General features: G+C 51.7%; 2 protein-coding genes across 4 annotated transcripts in view; both read right to left on the bottom strand.

The window, feature by feature from the left end:
• The window catches only part of Ttyh2 (tweety family member 2), a 40,018-nt gene extending 29,402 nt beyond the window's left edge, over window positions 1-10,616 (bottom strand). The window contains exons 1-2 of the mRNA XM_013037786.1: window positions 10,488-10,616; window positions 2,945-3,117 (exon numbers count right to left, since the gene is read on the bottom strand). Coding sequence (XP_012893240.1) covers window positions 2,945-3,117; window positions 10,488-10,616 — 302 coding nt within the window. The remainder of the gene's footprint in view (window positions 1-2,944; window positions 3,118-10,487) is intronic.
• Window positions 10,617-16,592: 5,976 nt separating this feature from the next.
• Rpl38 (ribosomal protein L38) lies at window positions 16,593-20,209 on the bottom strand. Of its 3 annotated transcripts, none has more exons than XM_013036152.1 (5): window positions 20,142-20,209; window positions 19,922-19,949; window positions 19,731-19,791; window positions 16,889-17,011; window positions 16,593-16,660 (listed from the first exon to the last, which is right to left on the bottom strand). In XM_013036152.1, the coding sequence occupies exons 2-5, from the start codon at window positions 19,922-19,924 to the stop codon at window positions 16,635-16,637; spliced, it is 213 nt and encodes a 70-aa protein (XP_012891606.1). In that variant the 5' UTR covers window positions 19,925-19,949; window positions 20,142-20,209; the 3' UTR covers window positions 16,593-16,634. The 3 variants fall into 3 exon arrangements, with proteins under 3 accessions (XP_012891606.1, XP_012891611.1, XP_012891618.1); XM_013036157.1 differs by having other exon boundaries at window positions 20,083-20,198; XM_013036164.1 differs by having other exon boundaries at window positions 20,126-20,198.
• Between the last annotated feature and the right edge of the window lie 693 nt (window positions 20,210-20,902).

Raw genomic sequence — 20,902 nt, 5'->3', positions numbered from 1 at the left:
ATCTGGAGCTCTTTTTTATTTACCCACTTAGCTCTTGAAAGACATCCTGGCTTCCACATTTTGGCAGCTGTGAATAAACGCTGAGTTCAGGCTTTTGACATGAGCTGAGAAGGCCTTCCTCCTAGGACTGTAAGGGGAGGCGAGGGGTGGGGGGGAACAGTTTGAAGCCTGGAGGTTCAGGGCCACCCAAAGTCACCCAGCAAAAGCCAACTTGTCCTGGCACACGGGATCTAAACATATTTCATTTGGCCAGTAAGAAATGTTGCCCAAAGCTAGGCACCAATGGCTTGTGCCTGTAAAACCTAACTACTCAGGAGGCTGAGATCTGAGGATCATAGTTCACAGATAGCCCGGACAGGGAAAGTCTGTGAGACTCTTGTCTCTAATTAACCACCAAAAAGCTATGGCTGAAAGTGGTAGAGTGCTAACCTTGAGAAAAAGCTGTCTAAGCTGAGGTGCCCAGGACCAACCCTGGGGGACTGTGCTGCATTGAGTCTGGTGGGGTCCAAAAACCCCACAACAACCAGGTGCGGGTGACTCATGCCTGTAATCCTCACTACTCAGGAGGCTGAGATCTGAGGATCATGGTTCAAAGCCACCCTGGGAAGGAAAGTCCATGAAACTCTTATCTCCAATAAACCACCAGAAAACTGGAAGTGGTGCGGTGGCCCAGGTGGTAGAGTGCTAGCCTTGAGCTGAAGAGCTCAGGGACAGAGCCCAGGGCCAGAGTTCAAGCCCCACGACTGACAAAAAACAGAACAACAACAATAAAAACTTACAAGGACCCCCAACTCAGCACTGGCAGACTTGGGACTGCTGAGGCCCCAGGCTTAGTGCCACCTCTGGTCTCTCCTAGCTCTGAGCAGGGGAAGGGGGTTCCTATTCTGGGATCCCTGATTCCCCCAATGATTTGACCTTGGGTGTCTCCTCTAGCCTCCACTGACTTTAGGGTATGCAAACTGCCCCAAATTCCTTCACAGGAATTGTTAAGCCCAGTCTCCTCTCCTTTCTCTACAGCTGTATTGATTTTTTGTTCAGTGTTAACCAAAAGCAGGCTTGAAAGCTACCTCTGTGAAATTTCACTGGTTGGTTTTAGTCCAACATGGCAAACTGAATGAATGATTTCAAATGTTTACTCTGTAATCGATCATATTCCATCTGACCCACACCTCTTGGGATCCCAGAAAGGCTGGTTGGTCAGCCTGTAGGGCTTTTGTTCAAAATACTAATTTGCGGAGAGGAGGAAAGAGCAATGAATGCATGCCTACAATATATTTAGTTTTCCTTCCTTCCCTCCTTCCTTCCTTCCTTCCTTCTCTCCCTCCCTTTTTCCCTCCCTCCCTCTCTCTCTTTATTTCTTTGCTGGTCCTGGAGCTTAAACTCAGGGCCTCGGTGCTGTCATTTGAGCCTTTTCAAGCTCAAGCCTAGAGCTCTATCACGTGAGCCACAGTGCCACTTCTGGCTTTTTCTAAGTAGATTATTAGCAATAAGAGTCTCATGAACTTTTCTACCAGGGCTGGCTTCGAACCATAATCCTGAGATCTTACCTCCTGAATAGCTAGGATTATAGGTGTGAGCCACTGGCACCCGGCTCTTTTTATTTCTTCAAAAACAAGACAGAGTCTAGGATGGAATTCTCTGGAAGACTGTTATAGAACCTCTTTCAGGGTGCCCTCAACTCCTAATTCAATGTTTTTCAGGATGAGGTCTATGGACTGTAGTCACAGAATCATGTGGAATACCCAGGTATGCTGACACATACCTATAATCCCAGATTTTGGGAGGCTGAAACAGGAAGATCAAAGTTTGAGGCCAGTCTGGCCTACATAGTAAGACACCATGTGTCAAAAGCAACAACAGCCAGGAGCTGGTGATCCATGCCTGTAGCTACTCAGAAGGCTGAGATCTGAGGATCACAATTGGAAGCCAGACCAGGCAGGAAAGTGTATGACCTTTATCTACAATTAACCAGCAAAAAGTCAGAGGTGGAGCTGTGGCTCAAGTGGTAGAAGCTAGCCTTGAGCAAAAAAACTCAGGGACAGAAACCAGGCCTGGATTCTAGCCTTAGGACCAGCACATACAAACACACACACACAGCACACACAAACACACATACACACACACACACACACACACACACACACGAGACAAGGGACAGACAACAATTATGAAATAGGCTTTGTGGTTGGTAATTTTGCCCAATTTCTGTTTTGTAGGGCTCAATTTGAATTGCAGAAGCCAAAGATCCCTGTATCACAAGTACTAAAAGTTTCAGAATGACCTAGAACTTGATAAGTAGCCCAGGCTGGCCTCAAGTTCTCCATCCTCTCATTTCTGCCTCCTGATTGTGCTGGGATTACGGCATGTATCAACAGGTATGGTAACATGTCTAATAAAAGAAAATCAGGCCAGCGAGGTGCACTGCCTGTGGACCCATCCTGCTGAGGAGAAATAAGGGGTTCCATCCACAGGGTAGCCTCATCCAGGGGCACATCAGGGGGGACTCTAGGCTTCTGGAAAAGTCTCTGGGATAGAGACAGGAACAAGAGAAGATACAACTCCTGGTAAGAGCTGGCATGTGTGTGCACACTGATACTGTTCAGGTGGAGTGGGCCACACAACTCAGGCTCCTCCACAGGGTACAAGTCCTCCTTCCTCACCCAGCACAAACAGAAGAGCCAGTTAGAGGCACTGGAAGGTATTGATCTCAGGAAAAAAGCAGAATTGATCTGGGCTGGAGACAGACTTGCTGCCTTCAACCTCACAGACCCAGGGTGGTAATGGGTCCTGATAACCCGGATGTTCACTTTCTAGAGCTGGGTCAGGAGCACGAGGCCATACAGCTGATGAGCCACTGGGGCTTGGGGAGGGTGAGTGTCATGACCACAGATGAGCTAGGAAAACCACAGACAGCCCAGGCGCAGGCAGGCCCAGGGACACTCACCAGCAGAAGAGCCCGGCCACCACCGCCATCCAGGTGATGCAGCAGGAGCCTCGCTGCTTGCTCTGCACCCCATGGTCTTGCTGGCAGCAGCAAGTACACACCAGGTAAGTGGCAAGGAAGGCAAGATTCAGCCCCAGGCCCACGGCAGCCAGCAGCCCCAGGAACAGCAGGGACTGGAAGAGGGAAGGGCCGGGTCAGTTCTTGTCGTTGGCAGTGGGAGGCTGGCAGTAAGAGCAGGACAGACGCGGTATGTCTGCCATCCACTTCTGTCTCTAGGACCAATCTCAGTCTGAACACAGAGAGCTGGCACTTGGGCCTAGTGGGGTGCCCAGGAGAAAGAGTGGGTGGCCTTGGGGGTCACGAGGGGCTGCAGGGGCAGGAAAGCTGTGTATAGCTAGCTCAGATTTCTGGCTTGTAAACCTGGAGGAAGATAACTGATCAGGTCCAACCAGGACCACTTTTTCAGCTTTTTTTGCTTGAGGCTGGCACTCTACCACTAGAGCCACACATCTACTTCTGGATTTTTTTTTAAACTGGTTTATTGGAGATAAGAGCCTTTCAACTTTGTCTGCCTTGAGGACTGGCTTCAAAACCAGGATCCTCAGATCTCAGCCTCTTGAGTAGCTAGGATTACAACTATGAGCCACCAGAATCTGGCTGATGATATATTCTGAGACCAGCCTGAATGGTGAACTAGAGCAAGACTTATACAATTCGCCCTGGAACATAGACAGGAAGAGGCTGCAGAGGGCCAGAGCGTCCAGGGGCCTCAGGAGAAGACAGAGCTAGGGTAGGGTGCCCTGGGATTCAGACAGGTCAAGGGAAGGACACTGGCACATCAACTGTCTCACCGTGCCAGGCCATCCTATACCAAATGTGCCCATTTGGGTATAGGCCTATCCAGATTCCCAAAAGACCAGCTGGGGGTGGGGGTGGGGTGGGGGAGTGGGGAGAGAAACATCCTGTAAGGGATGGCCAACCCAGTACCAAGGGAAGCAGCCAACCAGGATCCTGAGGGGGCTGGAGAGGCCTTCTCAGGCCTCTAAGTATCTCACAGTCTTGTACTGGGAAAGGCTACGGTTTGTCGAGAGGTCTGGTTCTCCTCCTCCACTACCGTCTCAAGATAATCTCTTGATTTGGCCAGATGGACACCAGATGGCCCCTGGGGTTGAGAGCCAGCAGCTAGGGCTGGACGTGAGCGGCCAGTACTCCTTGCTTCTCCAGGACCCCCAACTAGAATGTTCCAGGCATGGGTTCGGACAGCCTGTGTCAGGGAATCTGTAGGCTGGGGGTGGCCATGAGCAGGGCAGGGATACCACAGGGCCCAGAGGTCTGTAGGGGAACAGGCCATGTGCCCAGACATGTGCAGGGAGATGGCCTGAGGTGAGTGGCTATGGTCTTTCCAGATGGGCAGAGCACAGTGGCACGGATACTCCTGGCTCCCCTTCCCGGTGTCCCCTCCCCCTCCCCCTGCAGGCTGCCCAGCCCTGTGAGGACCCAGGCAGGCCACTAGGGCCCCCGATGGGCTGCTCTGACGGTTGCCCTGGATGGATAGGCTTCTTAGTCTCAGGGACAGCTGGCAGAAGTGGCGAGGACAGCCAAAGAGGCCAGGTGGGTCAGCGCATGGTGGGTCAGCACACTGCGGGGCAACAGATGGATGTGACTTAGTCCAGGCTTCCCTGACTGTTGAAGAACTTGCTCCTGGGCTGGGAATATGGTTGAGTGGTACAGTGCTTGCCTAGCATGCATGCATGAAGCTCTAGGTTCACTTCCTCGGTACCACATAAATAGAAAAAGCCAGAAGTGGTGCTGTGGCTCAAGTGGTAGAGTGCTAGCCTTGAGCAAAAGCACTGGAAAAATAAATAAATAAACAAACAAATAGAACTTGTTCCCTCCCAGGAAGGCAGGAAGGAAGAGCCCCTGCACCCCAGAACAGGGCCACCATGGTCTTCAAGGTGTGGCAGGGGCTAGCAGCCACCAGTCTTCCTGTGCTTGGAGAGACCCCAGGTAGCTCCTGCCTGGTGACCTGTGCCTGCCGTCCCAATACTCGAGAGGCTGAAAAAGGGGGATCACAGTTAGAGGCTAGTCTGTCTACTTAGCAACACCCTGTTTCAACAAAATAAAATCAGAAATTCACAGACCTGGCCACCCTTTCACAGGCCCTGAGGCCCCACTATTAAAACCCAGGTATGCCTTCATAATGTACACTCCCTAGATACCAGTGGCTTACACCTGTAATTCTAGTTACTCAGGAAGCTGAGATCTGAAGATCCTGGTTCAAACCCAACCTAGGCATAAAAGTTCATGAGACTCTTATCTCCAATTAACCAGCAAAAATGCTGGAAGTAGAGCTGTGGCTCAAGTGGTAGAGTGCCCGTTTTAAGCAAAAAAAGCCAAAAAACAAAAAACAAGGGTGAGCGTAAGGCCCTTCAAGCCCAGTGCATATGCATGTGCAGGCTTACACTTACGTAAACATGTGTGTGCATGCATACACACACATACACACACAGCATCAGTAACAAAGCCAGGCACTGGTGGCTCATGTCTTTAATTTTAGCTACTCAGGAGACTGAGAACTGGAAGATTATGGGCAGTAAAGTTTGTTAGATTCTATCCCCCAAATAAGCAAAAATTTGTGCTGCAGGCATGGCTCAAGTGGTAGAGTATCAGCCTAACAAGCTAAAGGCCCTGAGTTCAAGTCCCTTTATTGCCAAAACAACAACAAAGAAGTAAGAAAATGGCAGGCAGACCGCCCTTGCAGAGCAGCAGACAAGATCCAGATTTCTAGACCTTTCCCGTTACTCTTCCAGTTTCCTCTAGTCCTACTCTGTCCCTTCATTCATAGGACAAAACAATAATAAAAACATGGGTTCGGGGGCTGGGAAGGTAGGTGACTCAGTGGTATAGTGCTTGCCTTGCATGCATGAGGCCCTGGGTTCAATTCCTTAGCACCACATAAGCAGAAAAAGCAGAAGTGGTGCTGTGGCTCAAGTGGTAGAGTGCTAGCCTTGAGCTTCTGAAGAGCTGAGGGACAGCACCCAGACCCAGAGTTCAGTCCCTGTGACGGGCAAAACAACAACAACAACAACATGGGTTTAACCATGCATCCCCACCTGGCCAGGAAAGATCCTTCCAGAAGTGGTCTAGATAAGACATGGAGGGTGCAGTTACTTCATTTCCACTAAGCCAGCCAAGTCCCCATGGTGGGTAGGCTCTGAGAAGCCTCCTGTAGTCTCTGACCCTCTGCAGTCCAGTCCTCTTCCACTTCTGCCCTGGACTTCGGTGGCCTGGGGCCTCTTCAGGCTGGACAGCTGGTCTCAATTAGGTCACTGATACAGCCCAGGCAGGAAGGCCAGGCCTGAGAAACCCACACCCAGCTTTTTTTTTTTTTTGTTAATCTGCTTGCTTTAGGACTCTTGTCTCCCAGGGGGAGGACTGGAGCAGGATGCTAGGGGTGTGTGGGACAGGGGCAGAGGAGGCAGGGTGAGGGAAGGGAAAAGAGAGGAAGGGGAGCTTGGAAGAGAGCAGTGGGCACCACACTAGCCACACTTGGTATCACCTACTGCTCCCCAGTAAGCAATTATTTTCCTGCCCCTAATTAACACTCAAGAGCACAAGGAGTGTGAGGGGCAGGGGAGGGAAGGGGAGAGAGAAAAGCTTGGCTGTGGGGGACATACCCCTTGTCCCCAGTCTCCAAGGTTTGTGGTTTGTCATTTGGCAATGGTGAACCCGTGGTAGGAAGCACCAGCCAGAACCCAAAACCTGGGAGCCATGACTACTGAGGCTGGGCTCCAAGGGGGGATGGTGGTCAACACTGGGTAGAAGTGAGGGGTGGGGGAAGCTGGGGTTCAGGAGCCCAGAGCACCCAGTCGGCCCACCAGGCATGACAGTCTGATGACCGTGACTCAATATGCGGCGAAATGGACTAGGGTCCTCTGGATCTCAGCTCTTTTCCCACATGCCTCACTACCTGCTCTCTCCTCCCCAGATCTGTCCCCCCCCCCCACTGGGGTCAGGCTTCTGTGCTCTATCTCCTCCTTACAGGCCCTTGGGACCCCTTGGGGAGCCTATGAACTCAATCCCCTCAAAGCAGCACAGGAATCCATCTGTCTAATTACACAAAGTAAGACACCTCCTTTTTTTGGGGTGCTGGACTGGAGTTTGAACTCAGGGCCTGAGCACCATCTCGCAGCATTTTTGCTTACGGCTGTCGCTCTACCACTTGAGCCACAGCTCTACTCCCAGCTTTTTGGTGGTAAATTAGAGCTAAGAATCTCACTTTTTCCTGCCCAGGCTGCCACTGAACTGTGATCCTCAGGTTTCAGCCTCCTGAGTAGCTAGGATTACAGGTGTGAACCACCAGCATCTGGAAAAACACCTCTTTCTACTTCCTAACTCACCCCTGAGAATAGCTGGCTACTTAGGACAGGGAGAGAGGAGCAGGAAGCCACTTCCTGTCTGCTGGCTCACAGCCCTCACTTGGAGCTCTTTGAAACAGGCACCATCTTTGTTTTTGGAGGTGACAAAATTGGGGCTGGAGGTCTGGGCTGTTTCTTTTCCAGATAGCACACCTGGTGGCCTGAAGCTGGACACCCACCCAGGCCACTGACCCTGTTTCTCCTTTTCCTCTGCTCTTCTGGCCTCTCCTGGCCCCAAGGCAATCTCCACTCCAGCCTGGGGAGGGTAGGGGGGAGGATGCAGGATAGGTGGCCTTCCTGGGGACTCAGGCTCCAGTTCACTGAGGAGAGGGGGAAAGGGAACAGACCACCATCAGAGAACAGGGGTGGGGGGTGTGGCTTTCACTGACCCCAAACACCCCAGAGGGTGAGGAGGTGCCTTGCTTTCTTAGTGAAATTCTGGGATGCAAACTTGGTCAGGTTCTTCAAGGCTCACCAGTAACCAGCTGCAAATCAGGTGACCACCTCTTCCCTCTCTGCTCTGTTCTTCTTAAGGCTCCATTTGCCTTCTAGGTCTCACACACAATCTAGACACTCTCCATGGCTGCTGGAGACTTGGAGGTATGTCCACAAACCTGCCTGTTTATTTGGTGTGTGTGCTGGTCCTAGGGCTTGAATTCAGGGGCTGGGAGCTGTCTTTGACCTTTATTGCTCATCCCACTTGAGACCCACCTCCACTTCCAGCTTTTTGTTGGTTAACTAGAGATAAAGCATCTCACAGACTTTCCTGCCCGCGCTGCCTTCAAACCACAATCTTCAGCTCTCAGCCTCCTCAGTAGCTAGGATTACCAGTGGAGCCACCAGTCTCAGACTGGTTTGGACATTTGAGGTACTGCCTGCAGCTCTTTCCTAGGGTGTGGTGCTAGGTCTAGGTTTGTGTTACCCAGTCCTTTGATGTGCTAAGGGAGTCTCTGTACAAGGCATGTTATGTGGAGCACTTCATTTCCTACTTATGAGGAGAGTAAGTCTCAGGGAAGTTAAGACAACAATGCATGGTCACACGGGAATAGAAGGAGCTCCTGCCCCAATGATTGGCTGCTGCAGAGCACTGCTCCCAAAGGCGGGCCCTAGAAACTCCCCAGTGGCTGTTCTCCAAGGCCCCATAGCCCAGAAACTCCCCAGTGGCCACTCCCCAAAGCCTTGTGGCCCTGGTTATCATGTTATCTGGGGCCTTGCATAATGCTAGGCCAAAATCAAGTTTGTAGTGGTGATAACAGGTGTCCAACTCAACTGGTGGACTACAGGCTGCCTGACTCTGGTAGTGACTGGTTGGTGCTCAGAGGGATAGGAGAAACCCATGGTCAGACAACAGGGGAACTAAATAAATTAGGAGTGGCCTTCAGTAACACCCAAAGCCAGATCACCTCCCTTTCAGTGCTAGGTCTCTACCCAGGATGGAATAGGGGTGGGGGCCTGGGCAGGAGCAGTGGCGTTGGAGGGGGCTGGAAGAGAGGGGTGGGGCTGTAAATGGATTCCCCTGGTTCAGCTGCCACTTGTCCCTGGCACTAGAGCAGGAGGGGCAGGCTCAGGCCCTCCAGCCACAGCTGCTGGCAATTTCCATCTGGAGGGTAAAGGGGGACCCCACTTGGATGGAGGGGGCGGTGGTCAGATTTTCTTCAGTAGAGATAAAGATATGGCTGGGATCCCGAGTGTGGGATCTGAGGCAAACCCCAACAACACAGCTGTCTCTGAAGTCACACCCGCTTTGCTTCACATATAAGCTGGGAGCGGAAGGTTCCCTGGGGGCAATCCCAGTCAGCAGCTCCTAGTTCCTGCAAGGGCAGGGCAGGCCCAGATGAGCAGCGATCTAAAGGAGCCAGGCCTGCCCACAGAGTTGCCTCCCCGTTATAGTGTCCCTAGCTACTCCAGAAGTCCATTCTCCCTCTCCCCAAAGGTCAGGCACCAATCACAGGGGTCTGAAGGCAGCAGAAGTTATTATTAGACTCCGGGTCACTGTCATTTGGGCAATGCACACGCTACCCAATCAGGATCCTTTGTGCCCTGAAGGAGGAAGGTCTGAGGAGGAAGAGGGGAGCTGGTGACTCCCAGCACAACCTCCACAGAGGCCTCAGCCCAACTGCCTCTCCTGAGGATCAGGAGATTGTGCCTTGCCATGGAATCAGGCAAAGGCCACTGGGGTTAAAGTCCTCCAATGGGCACTGAAAGCATCAGCCTGTCCTGGACTCAAGGGAGGGGGACTCAGAGGCCTGAGCCTAGACAGGCTTGACCACACCTGAGACAAGCCAAGAGACTGCAGCTGTCTGGAAGGGAGATTAGAGGCTGGCCTTGGGTTGGAAATCTGTATAGAAGGGAGAGCCCGGATGGACAGGCTGAAACACAAGGATGAGGAGAGTGGTCAAGACGACACCCCCCCCCCAATTCCAAGACCTAGCAGGTCTTGGGAGGGAAGGGAAGAGGGAGAGGGGTGGACAGCCCAGGTTCAAGGGAGGGCAAAGAGAGATTAGTTATCAGTATCAGCATCAGAGGGGGCTCAGGATGGTGGTGTGCAACCGGATGGGGAGGGGAGGGGGGACTGATCCCTGAAACAAACACCCGGGCTGAGGTTATCTGTGCGCAGGAGAGATGTCACCCCCCACCCCCATGCCTGCTCCAGCTTGGCAGATGGGACCCGGGCCCCCGGTCTTAACGGGGCGGGGGGGGGAGGAGAAGGAGGGGAGGCTTCGGACTCCGGAGACTCGTCACTTTCTGCCTCAACTTCTGGCCCCGAGTCTCCGAGAGCGTGGGGAGAACTTGGGGTGCCTTTAGCCGTCTCGGCACCTCCCTCGCGCGCCAGGTCCCCGGACCCCAGCGCCCCACCCCCGCCTGGCCCCGGCCGGGCGCCCGGCCGTCCCTTCCCAACGCCGCCCGTCCTCTCCTTCCCAACTCCGGCTTCGCTCGGATCTTTCCGATTTTCACGAAGCCCCAAGGTCCCCGGCCGGGGGGGGGGGAGACGCGGGGCCCGAGGTCCAGAGAAAGGAGAGAGGGGAGCAGAGGCCGGCGGGACGCAGCGCCGGTCCGAGGGGCGCAGGGGCGGCGCGGGGATCCGGGCGCGCGCGGCGGCTCGGAGGTCCGCGTCCGGGGCTCACCTCCTGGTAACTCGGGTCGCCGGGACGGAAGGTGCTGTCCACCGGCTGCAAGCGCAGCCCCAGGTGCGGGACGCTGTGCAGCCACACCACCCACCAGGGTGCGATGTACTCTACGCGCGCTGCCGGCATGGCTGGTCCCCAGGGCCGCGCGTCCGCTCGCCGCGGCTGCCGCTGTGGCTGCCACCGGCCCGGGACGCACGTCGGCCCCGCCCCGCCCGGCCGGCCAGCTCCGCCCCACCCGGCCAGCTCCGCCCCACCCGGCCAGCTCCTCCCCTCATTGGCTCCGCCCCCTCCTCAGCCACGTCCCTCAGTGGATCCTTCCTCATTGGCCCGCCCCAGATCAGACCCCGCCCCCCGGCTGCTCCCCTTCTCCACCTGGCCCCCTGGGCACTCCCACTGGCTCCAACCAAAACCCAGTCTCTAAGTCCCCAGGCTTCTTATTAATGACTTACTACAAAGTCAAGTCAAAGTAATCAAAGCGTCTATCGGTGTACTAGCAAGCAGGGTGGCCTGAGACTGGAGGGCTTGCTCTAAATCCGCTCTCCCCGATTCGAACCCGGGCCTTTCACAGCCCAGCACTCTATATTCCTAGCTCTTGAGTTTTGTTTGTTTGTTGAGACAGGAGTTATATGGTCTAGGCTGGCCTCCCAACTTGAAATCCTCCTGCCACTGCTTCCCAAGTGCTGGGATTACAGGTGTGCACCACAAGACCTGGATAAATTCATAATAGATGCTGGAGTAAATCGATAGTCTAGTTGTGAAGGAAAAGCTGATTTTTATTATGCAGTATATTAACTACAAGCACCCCAGCCACAGGAATTAGTGCCACATCAGGTCCCTAGTTCAATATCCTAGCTGAGGCCAGTATGGCCACCATCCTAGGCTGTTACATGCCCTTCCTTTCCCTTTCTGATTTTCCTCAAGGGGTAAGAAGAGCCCTGAGTGCACTTGTAAAGGGAGGGTGGGGTCTAGGCCAGACTAGATGAACTGGGTGAGGGGAAGAGTTCTGTGCAGTCTGATCAGATGAGGACCTGTGATCAGGGGATCAGCGTGAACAGGAGTGGGATTCCCCTGGAGTTTCCACAGCAGTGGAAAACTGGAGTGGGGGCAGTAGCAAGAAGACATTGGCCAACACCGGGAAGGGCCCACCTGGGGCTGCTTTCCTGGGACTAGGTGGCGGAGGGACTTTGGGGGTGATGGAAATGTCCTCACAAGTGGAGAAGTGGTTACACTTCTCTCAAGGATTTGTCAAAAATCAGAGCTAAGACTAGAACACAGAGCTTTTGCTTCCATGTGTTTAATTTTTTTTTTATTTTTTACTTCGCCAGGCACCGGTGTCTCATGCCTGTAATCCTTGGTACTCAGGAGGGTGAGATCTGAGGATCACAGTTCAAAGCCAGACCAGGCAGGAAAGTCTGTGAGACTCTTACCTCCAATTAACCACCAGAAAACTGGACGTGGTGCTTTGGCTCAAGTGGTAGAGTGCTAGCCTTGAGCTGAAGAGCTCAGGGACAGCACCCAGGCTGAGTTCAAGCCCTAAGACTGACCAAAAAAAAAATTATTGTTATTATAGAGGTTATGTACAGAGGGATTACAATTACATGAGTCAGGTAATGAGCACATTTCCTTACTGACAGTATCTTCTGTTCCCTCATTCTCTCCCAGCCCCTCCCTCCCATCTCCACCTGAGTTGTATAGTTGCCTTTCATCCATGTCCAGTGAGTTCCATGCTGCACTTTTTCACCCTTTTTCCCTTAGGTTCTGTACCCTCCCCACTACCCCCCCCCAAGATATACATTTGAGTATTCCATACATAAAGAAGACAAAATCATCAAAAACTAAAGCCTAGGTGTGAGAGCCCACAAATCCAAGCTGTGAGGCTCGGAAGGGATTGGGAATTTGAATGCCTTCTACCAATACACTCTCAGAATGCTGAGTTTTCCTGGAAAAAGTCATTCAGAACTGTGTGGGAGCCTAAGGTTTATGCAAATTATAGGCTGTTACTGTTTAGCTCTTTCCCAGAATAAGGTTACCTGCCACTTGTATACAAAATGTTGTCATATGTTGAAGTTTGTATCTTACTTCCTTGCACAAGACCAGTAAAAATCTTGGTTAATAGAACCCTGGGATCTGTTGCTGGCAGAGGGCTAAGGTTCCCCTGGTACCTCCAAACCTCATCACCCCCAAGTTTCATTGTCTGGTCTGCATTATTGTGTTGCTCCTGGTCATGGTGGATTAAGGAGCACATGGTGGGTTGCAACACTAGGGCTGGGAATGAGGCTTAGTGATAGAGTGCTTGCCTACCATGCATGAAGCCCTGGGTTTGATTCCTCAGTACCACATAAACAGAAAAAGTTGGAAGTGGCGCTGTGGCTCAAGTGGTAGAATGCTGGCCTTGAGCAAAAGAAGCGCAGGGACAATGCCCGAAGCACTCAAGCCCCAGAAAAAAAAAAAAAAAAAAAAAACACGCTGCACAGATGGCTCATGCCTGTAATCCCAGCTATTCAGGAGACAGAGCTGATTATCCCAGTTCAAAGCCAGGCTGGCATAACAACAAAAATGAACAAAGCAAAGATTTTGGGGCTGGGATTGTTTAGTACCTAGCATGCATTGAAGCAGTGGGTTCAATTCCTCAGTATCATATAAACAGAAAAGCCAGAAGAGGCACTGTGGCTCAAGTGGTAGGGTGCTAGTCTTGAGCAAAAGAAGTTCAAGGACAGTATCCAGGCCCTGAGTTCAAGCCCCAGGACTGGCAAATCAAAAACAAAAAGCAAACTTGTGTTCCCTATCTTAGAGTTCATTTCAGGATGTTATTACTTTATATAAATATGAACAGGCATTTAGGCAATTGCATCTTTTTCTCCTGAGTATATACTCCTTTGGTCTCATTGTATCTGGAATCCTGTGTATTTTACCATATCCTATTGCATTTTAGATTTAACTTCCACATATTGGAGAACATGCGCCATTTTTCTGATCTTGGCTTACCTCACTTCTAGCTCCATCTATTTCCCAGCCAATAACCTTTTCTTTTTTTGGGGGGGGGGTTGGTCGTGGGGCTTGAACTCTGGGCCTGGGCACTGTCCCTGTGCTCTTCAGCTCAGGGTGAGCTCTCTATCGCTTGAGCCACAGAGCTACTTCCAGTTTTCTAGTGGTTTATTGGAGATGACTCTCAGAGACTTTCCTGCCCAGGCTGGCTTTGAACTGCGATCCTCAGACTCCTGAGTAGCTAGGATTACAGGCATGAGCCACTGACACCTGGCTTGACATTCTTATTCTACTAGCTGTGTAAAATTCCACTGTGTATAAGTACATTTTTTGGATTACTCATCCATTGTGGGGTTGCATCTATATCTTGGCTATTATGAAAAGTATGGCAATGAACATGGATATGCAGGTGTCATCAAATCCTGGTTCATGATGTTCAGGGTAGATGCCTAAGCTGGGTTGTAGGGAAAATCCGTTTTTTTGAGTAACTTCCAGACTGCTGTCCAGAGTGGTTGTACTTGTTTACATTCCCACCAACAGTGCTGTACTCTAGGGTTCCTTTTTTGGAGCTACACCTCCAGTCCTCTTGACAAGGGAAGGGAGGTTGGTAAGCAAGGGTGAGATCACACCCACCAACAGGCTCTGGTGAGGTTCTAGGCTACTGCTGGTTGTTAGGGGATAGATGGAAGTTTCATGGATGGGTCAATACAATCCCTACCCTCATGGGGAATAACTGACCTGGCCAGCCACAGGCCACCTTCCCCTGGAATTGGAGAGGGGCTACCCCTGCTCCACCAGGCAAATGGCACTGGGAAGGCTGAGGCTCCTCCTCATCCTGTCACCACCACTCCATTTCATTTGACTGGTGAGGTCCTGGATTTCCATTTCCCTCCCAAGAGCTTAATGGCAGCTGGTAAACAGTGCCTGAGAAAAGACAGGGCAAGAAACCAGAAGTTTCTAAGGGGGGGGCAGCAGTGGGGATGGAGACTAAATGTAGTGCAGGGGAGCAGAGTAGGGGCTGGAGGCCAGAGCTATAGAAAGCTGTAGCCAGCCATCAAAACCTGCTGAGCTAGTTTGCAAACTGGGAGACAGGGTTCTAGCAGTTTCTATGAAAGCCAGCGGATCACTAGGTGAGCCAGGAAAGCAGAGGCTGATCAGGAACCAACCTCCCAGAGATGAGTCTGAAACCAGCAACTGTGGCCCATACTTTATCATGTACCTGAGGAGTAGCCTTTGGGTGTTCATTATAGCTAAGTGTTAGCAGCACCTGTATGCTCAAAACCATTTTACTCAGCTGTGCGATGGTGGCTCATGCCTGTAATCCTAGCTACTCAGAAAGCTGAGATCTGAAGTGGCACTGTAGCTCAAGTGGTAGAGCGCTCGCCTTGAGCTGAAGAGCTGAGGGACAGCGCCCAGGCCAAGTTCAAGCCCCACACTGACAAAAAAAAAAAGAAAGCTGAGATCTGAGTATTACAGTTCAAAGCCAGGCAGGGCAGTAAAATCTGTAAACCCATCTCTAATCACAAAGCTGAAAGTAGAGGTATGGCTCAACTGGTAGAGTACCAGCATTGAACACAAAAGCTCAAGGACAGTGCCCAGAATTGAAGCCCCTGGACCAGCACAAACAAGTGCACACACACCCCAAACACAAAACCGTCCTACCCAAGCACAATCTCTGGGCTCAGCCCTGACCCAAAGTGCACTTATAGGGTGAATAATGGTGCCTGAAAAGACTTTTCTGGCCCAGCCAGACAAATCCTACAGGGTCTCCTAGGAGCTGGACAAACATCTGGACAAAGAACTAGGGACAAAAGAACCAGAGCTGTCAACTCTCTTCCTAGGGAATCCTGTTCAAGGATACCATATTTCAGACTGTCATTATCTGCAAGCTGCTTGTGTACCAACCTCTACTGGGGTAAACAAAACCAATGGCTTCCCAGACACTCAGCAGATCCCACAAAATGACCTCACTCCCTTACAAACCCATCAAGATAAACCAAGTAGTGTTTCACTATTTTGGCAGTACTAGGGCTTGAACTCTAGGACCTTATTTGCCAGGCTCTCAACTGAACACTAGCCCCAACCCCCTTTGCTTGTTCAGGTTAAGGTCCATGGGGCCAGCCTAAACAGTAATTCTACCTTTGGCTTCCCAAGTAGCTGGGATTACAGGGGTACATACTTTTTTTTTTTGCCAGTCCTGGGGTTTGAACTAAGGACCTGGGCACTGTCCCTGAGCTTTTGTTCAAGGCTCACACTCTACCACTTGAGCCACTTCCTGCTTTTTCTATGTATGTGGTACTTAGGAATCCAACCCAGGGCTTCATGCATGCTAGGCAAGCACTCTAGCACTATGCCACATTCCCAACCCCATACCGTACTTCTTAAAAGCAGAGAAGGGGGGAAAGGAGACATCTTGAAAATGGAACTGAGTACAAACCATTCTCCAGATGGTTACTGGCTGTATTGTGACGCCACCTTGTGGCTCATCTCAACATACTCCACATGTTGACAGTGCCAGCAAAAGTTCAAAACTTAAGCTAATAGTTACTAGGTTTGGTTAATTTCCACATAATAGGACAAGAGGCAGAAACTAAGAGAGGAACAAGATCGGCTGGCCTCTCTATGTTGACCCTGGCCTTTGGGGGATGTGGAAGCAGCTGGCCCTCACCCCCTGCTGGCCAGGAGATTCCCACTGCCTTTGAGGCCTAGCTAAGATCCGCCAGGAAGGAGCCAGCCTCTGTCCCACACTATTCCACGGATGGGACAGACCCACTTCCCATTACTGCCTTCACTGACGCAAGCCCACTGCTCCATGCCCGTCGACCCCACTCATCTGTAACACCAATAAACTTCCTGCCTCCCACTGTATTCAGGATGACCTAGCCTGCAGCCTCCTAATACCTCCCCCCTCTTCAATTTTCATTGGCTTATTCTCCTGAAACCAGCTGTCTAGTCTCAGATGTGTGGGAGCATCTGGCTCCTCTCCCTGTTCCCATTATCAACTTACCTTCCAACAGGGACTGAGAAGACCCACTTTAGTTCTCCACTGAGACCCCAGCCCAAATTCCAGGCACAAGACACCCTCCCATCTCTAAAGACAAAGGACACGTAGGACTAACTTTTCAAGGTTTTAATGTACAGTTCAGATCTGTGTCTGGTTCATTTTAGCTCCTTCACCGCCAAACCTAGAAGGGGAGAAAAACAAAAAAGATGCTTTACTTGAATCTGTGTCTTCACAGGGAGCTTTCAGTTTAAATATCTTCAAAGTACTGGGGTTTGAACTCAGGCCCTTGAGCTAACAACAATAAGAGCTGGCACATGAACTGCAGGCCAATTCCCCGTTTCTGAGGATCAGGAAGGAAACTCTGGGCTTCCATTCTGCCAGTCTGAGCTTTAGTCTCAAGTGCCCTCACCTGGAGGCAGGGACTGCTTCAGCTTCTCTGCCTTCTCCTTGTCTGTGATGACCAGGGTGTACAGGTATCTGCTGCAGCGCACCTTGAACTTCACATTGTCTTTGTTTTTCTTGATCTTGACAGCTGTAAGAACAGAGCAGTTAAGAATGCTACAGAAGCACGCAGGCTCCTGTTCCTCATGTGTATAGCATCACCTGACCACACTGCTGAGTGGCAACCACGAATAGAGTTGTGTGAGCCTACCTCACCACACTGCCTCTTACCTCCCAAAGGCAGAAATCTCTCAGTACTCAAGAGCCTGGGAGCTACTTCATCTGAACTGCCGTGTATCTAAGACAGGTATTTGTCACACTGAGTATCACCACTGAGAACATTGTGTTAATTGCATCAGAGAGCTTTTCAGGGGCCGAGAATGTAGCTTAGTGGTAGAGTGCTTGCCTAGTATTCATGAAGCTCTGGGTTTGATTCCTCAGTACTACATAAACAGAAAAGCCAAAGTGGCACTGTGGTTCAAGTGGTACAGTGCTAGTCTTGAGCAAAAAGCAGCTCAGGGGCAGTGCCCAGGCCCCGACTTCAAGCTCCATGACTGGCCAAAAAAAAGAAAAAAAGAGTTTTCCTGAACTCCATTCCTGAAAACTACACAATGACTTTGGGGAAGTCCTTCCTTCGGGAGGCCCCTTCTGACTAGGCATAGCATACAAGAGCCTCCCTTAACCTGTTTCCTGGCTTTCTTACTGTTTCTGGTTCTCTAGGAATCACAGCTCAGACAGGAGCCAAGCACACATCATATCCAGCAGTGCAGTCAGAACCATAAGCAGAGCATGATCTGTAGAGCAGGTGCCAAGGTGCTGTCATCCCCAGCAGCAAAGTGGCTGCTGGCATACAACTTCCCAGAGTGAGCTGGCCATTGCACGTGTGGGTCAAGTACCATGTTCCAATTACCTTCGAAGTCACTTACACTTCCAACAATTCACTGCTATAGAAGCAGGGAGGTGCTGGTGCTGAGAGCCAACACAAGGTTAACTGAAGTCTCATCCTCCAAGTCTACTTCAGCTTGTGCAGGAAGTGGAGGCACTAGGGTCCGGGGCTGGGCAAGGGCAGCAGTTGCCCTGATGCATTTCTGTGGAATCACCCTGTACTAGGGCTTGAATGCAGGGCCTCTCCCTCTCATGAACAAGAAAGTGGTGCTAACCATGCCCCCAGTCCCGCTCTTTTGTTGGTGACTGATACTACAGACCTCAGTAGATTAGGATTATCAGCCTAAGCCACCAGTGCCCGATGCTCTGGCCTTATTTTTAATAACTCAGAACACCTGGCTATCCATACCCTTTCAGCACCCTAGGTATACTGTATTGCTCTACAGATAGCTGTAAAGAAAATTAGTAGGTAAGCACTCTATCACTTGAGCCATTTTGCCTTGGCTAGCCTAGATTCCAACCCTCCAATTTATCCTGCCTGCGGTAAGCTGGGATGACAGGGGCATGCAATCTGGTGCCCAGCCCCAAACCAATTCTAAGACATTATGTTTCAAAATGGCCAGGATGGTAGATTTTATTCAATTTAAAGTGGAAGACCCCCAGCTTATTGTGACCAATTAATGAATACCTCACACCCAGGGGGTTGTGACCCCACCCTTATAAGACACATCACCTAATCAATTCTTTCTTTTTCTTTTTGGGTCCGGTCTTGGGGCCTGAACTCGGCCTGGGTGCTGTCCCTCAGCTCTTCAGCTCAAGGCTAGCGCTCTACCACTTGAACCACAGCACCACTTCTAGCTTTTTTTCTTTTTGCTTATGTGGTGCTGAGGAATCCAACTCAGGGTCTCAGGCATGCAAGGCAAGTGCTCTACCACTGAGCCACCTTCCCAGCCCCATACACTTAATCATTTCTTAACCTGTCAGGGAATGCTTGTGGACTTCGACAGAGGACAACCAGACTGAAGGAGAATGACATCCTCTTTATGGCGTAGCCATGTGCCAACACCCTTCCCCTTGTGTCCTCCCCCTCAGAGCCCACGGGCACACCCTGCCACCAGTTCATACAGCACCATGGAGTCAAAACCCCTCTCTTTTGGTATGGGGGCCTAAATATAAAGCATTTCCTATCCACCCTCTGGTTGTCACTGCCCCATGGTATAGATGGTTGACCTGAACACCTCAGCTCAACTTAGTTACACCTCCATGAATTATGTGGGTCTTCATGGGCCTCAAGTAACACAACGTATATAAACCCAAGACCTGTTATCAGCAACTCCCTCCCTTGTATGGTATAAAATCTTGAGAACAGAAAACCACCTGCTCCCTTTCGGTGTGATTCCTCACCTCTTTATTTACAAAGCGGACAATATAGCAAGACAATAGACTACTTAAGATGATACCTATGCACAGACAGCGCTAAACTGATTTCTATGCTGTGAAACCCTGATCCGGGGTGGCGTGTGAGGGGAGGTAATGGCTCAAATGACGGAGCACTCATTTAGCCAAGTCTCGAGTTCAAACCTCAGTGCTGCTCCCCAAGACAAAACATACTAGCCTCTGTGGTTTCATGCCTGTAACCTCAGCCCTCAGGAGGGTCAAGAGGGAGGATCGGGAGTTTCAGGATAGCCTGGCCTGTCCCGAAAAATCCCCCCCAAAAAAACTTCTAAGAGGTCCCTCTTTTCCAGCACATAGAACAAAACCCCGCGACCCTCACAGCCAGTAAGGAAGACGGCCCTACAAACTCTTCGCCCCTGGGCTCGGCCCTTTGGGAGGAGAAATGACAGCCAGGCCCGTGCTCCCGGCCCGGCCCGCGGGGCCCAGCATGCTCACCCCACCCGGCTCGGCCCGCGCCCGCCATCGCTTACATTTGGCATCCTTCCTCCTGGCCGTGAGCAGGAAATCTTTGATCTCTTCGATTTTGCGAGGCTGCAACAACAGAGGAGTTGGATCTCGGGCAGACCCTGCGCGCGCTCGCCCGGCGGGGCCCGCGCCCCCCGGGATGACCATTCCCACCCTCCACCCCGCAAGGATGGTCCCGGGCCGAGGCCCAACTCACCATGGCGACGCGCGGCGCGGGCCGGAGCCTGAAAGCAGACCTGGGTGTTACAAGCGCGTAGCGCGCCCCTGCCCCCTCCTTCCTCCGCAATCTCCGGGCCGCCGCACCCCCGCCCTTCCCCCGCGCACCCTCGAGGCCAGCCCGGGACTCCCGAACCCCACCCGGCCGAGGATTGCCCCGGATCGGCCCCTCGGCGCCGCGCACCAGCACAGACACTCACAGCAAGCGGCAGGAGCCAAAGAGACCGGAAGAGAGCGGGACTTCCGCTTCCGGGTAGTTAAACCCTCCCGGCGGAGGACCCGGGATCCGTACGGTGTCCGCCAAGGGCCAAGAGTCATCCACGCGTTTTGGTTCAGCCGCCCTGCCCCCTTTCTGGTCGCGGTTAGTAATTACAGCTCCATCAAGTATGGAACCTCTTCCCCTCCCTCCCCTTTCCTCCTTTTCCCACCCCCTCATCCATCTTCTTTTCACACTCCACCATTTCTTTTCTTGTCCCTGAAATCCTCCAAACCCTTGCTTGGCGTTTCTAGGTAGTATTTGAGATTCATGAGACCTGTCCATTGGGGCGTCTATGCAGGCATTTTCTTCATTTAATGGAAGGTACTCTAAGCACCTCTCTCCTGCTGCTCTTCCAGTTGGAGAACATCTAATGTCAGCAGTAGGGTCTCCCCAGTTCTCTGTTCAGCCAAGGGCGCCTTCCTACTTCCCGCTCCCATTCCTTCAGGAATTGGAATAAAGTGAAATCAAGTTACTGCTTCCGGTAGGGCTTTACCCATATGCCTACTCAAGTAACAGGAGGCTTTCTTTACTGTTCCCTGCAGTACCTTACCCAAGCCAGGACATGAGGGCCAGGTTCCCCAGCCTAGCTCCCACCACCCACCTCTCCTTCATGACCCAGGAAAGTAGGGGTAGCTTTGGGAAGGCTCTTCCAGCTCCCATCCTGGGCCTGTCGTAAATTTCTGGGCACACAGATGTCCTCGT

Source organism: Dipodomys ordii, unplaced genomic scaffold (assembly GCF_000151885.1).
Source record: "Dipodomys ordii isolate 6190 unplaced genomic scaffold, Dord_2.0 Scaffold7, whole genome shotgun sequence".
NCBI classification, from domain to species: Eukaryota; Metazoa; Chordata; class Mammalia; order Rodentia; family Heteromyidae; genus Dipodomys; species Dipodomys ordii.
Note: the sequence above shows the minus strand (reverse complement) of the source record. Positions and strands in the feature narration are given on the sequence as shown.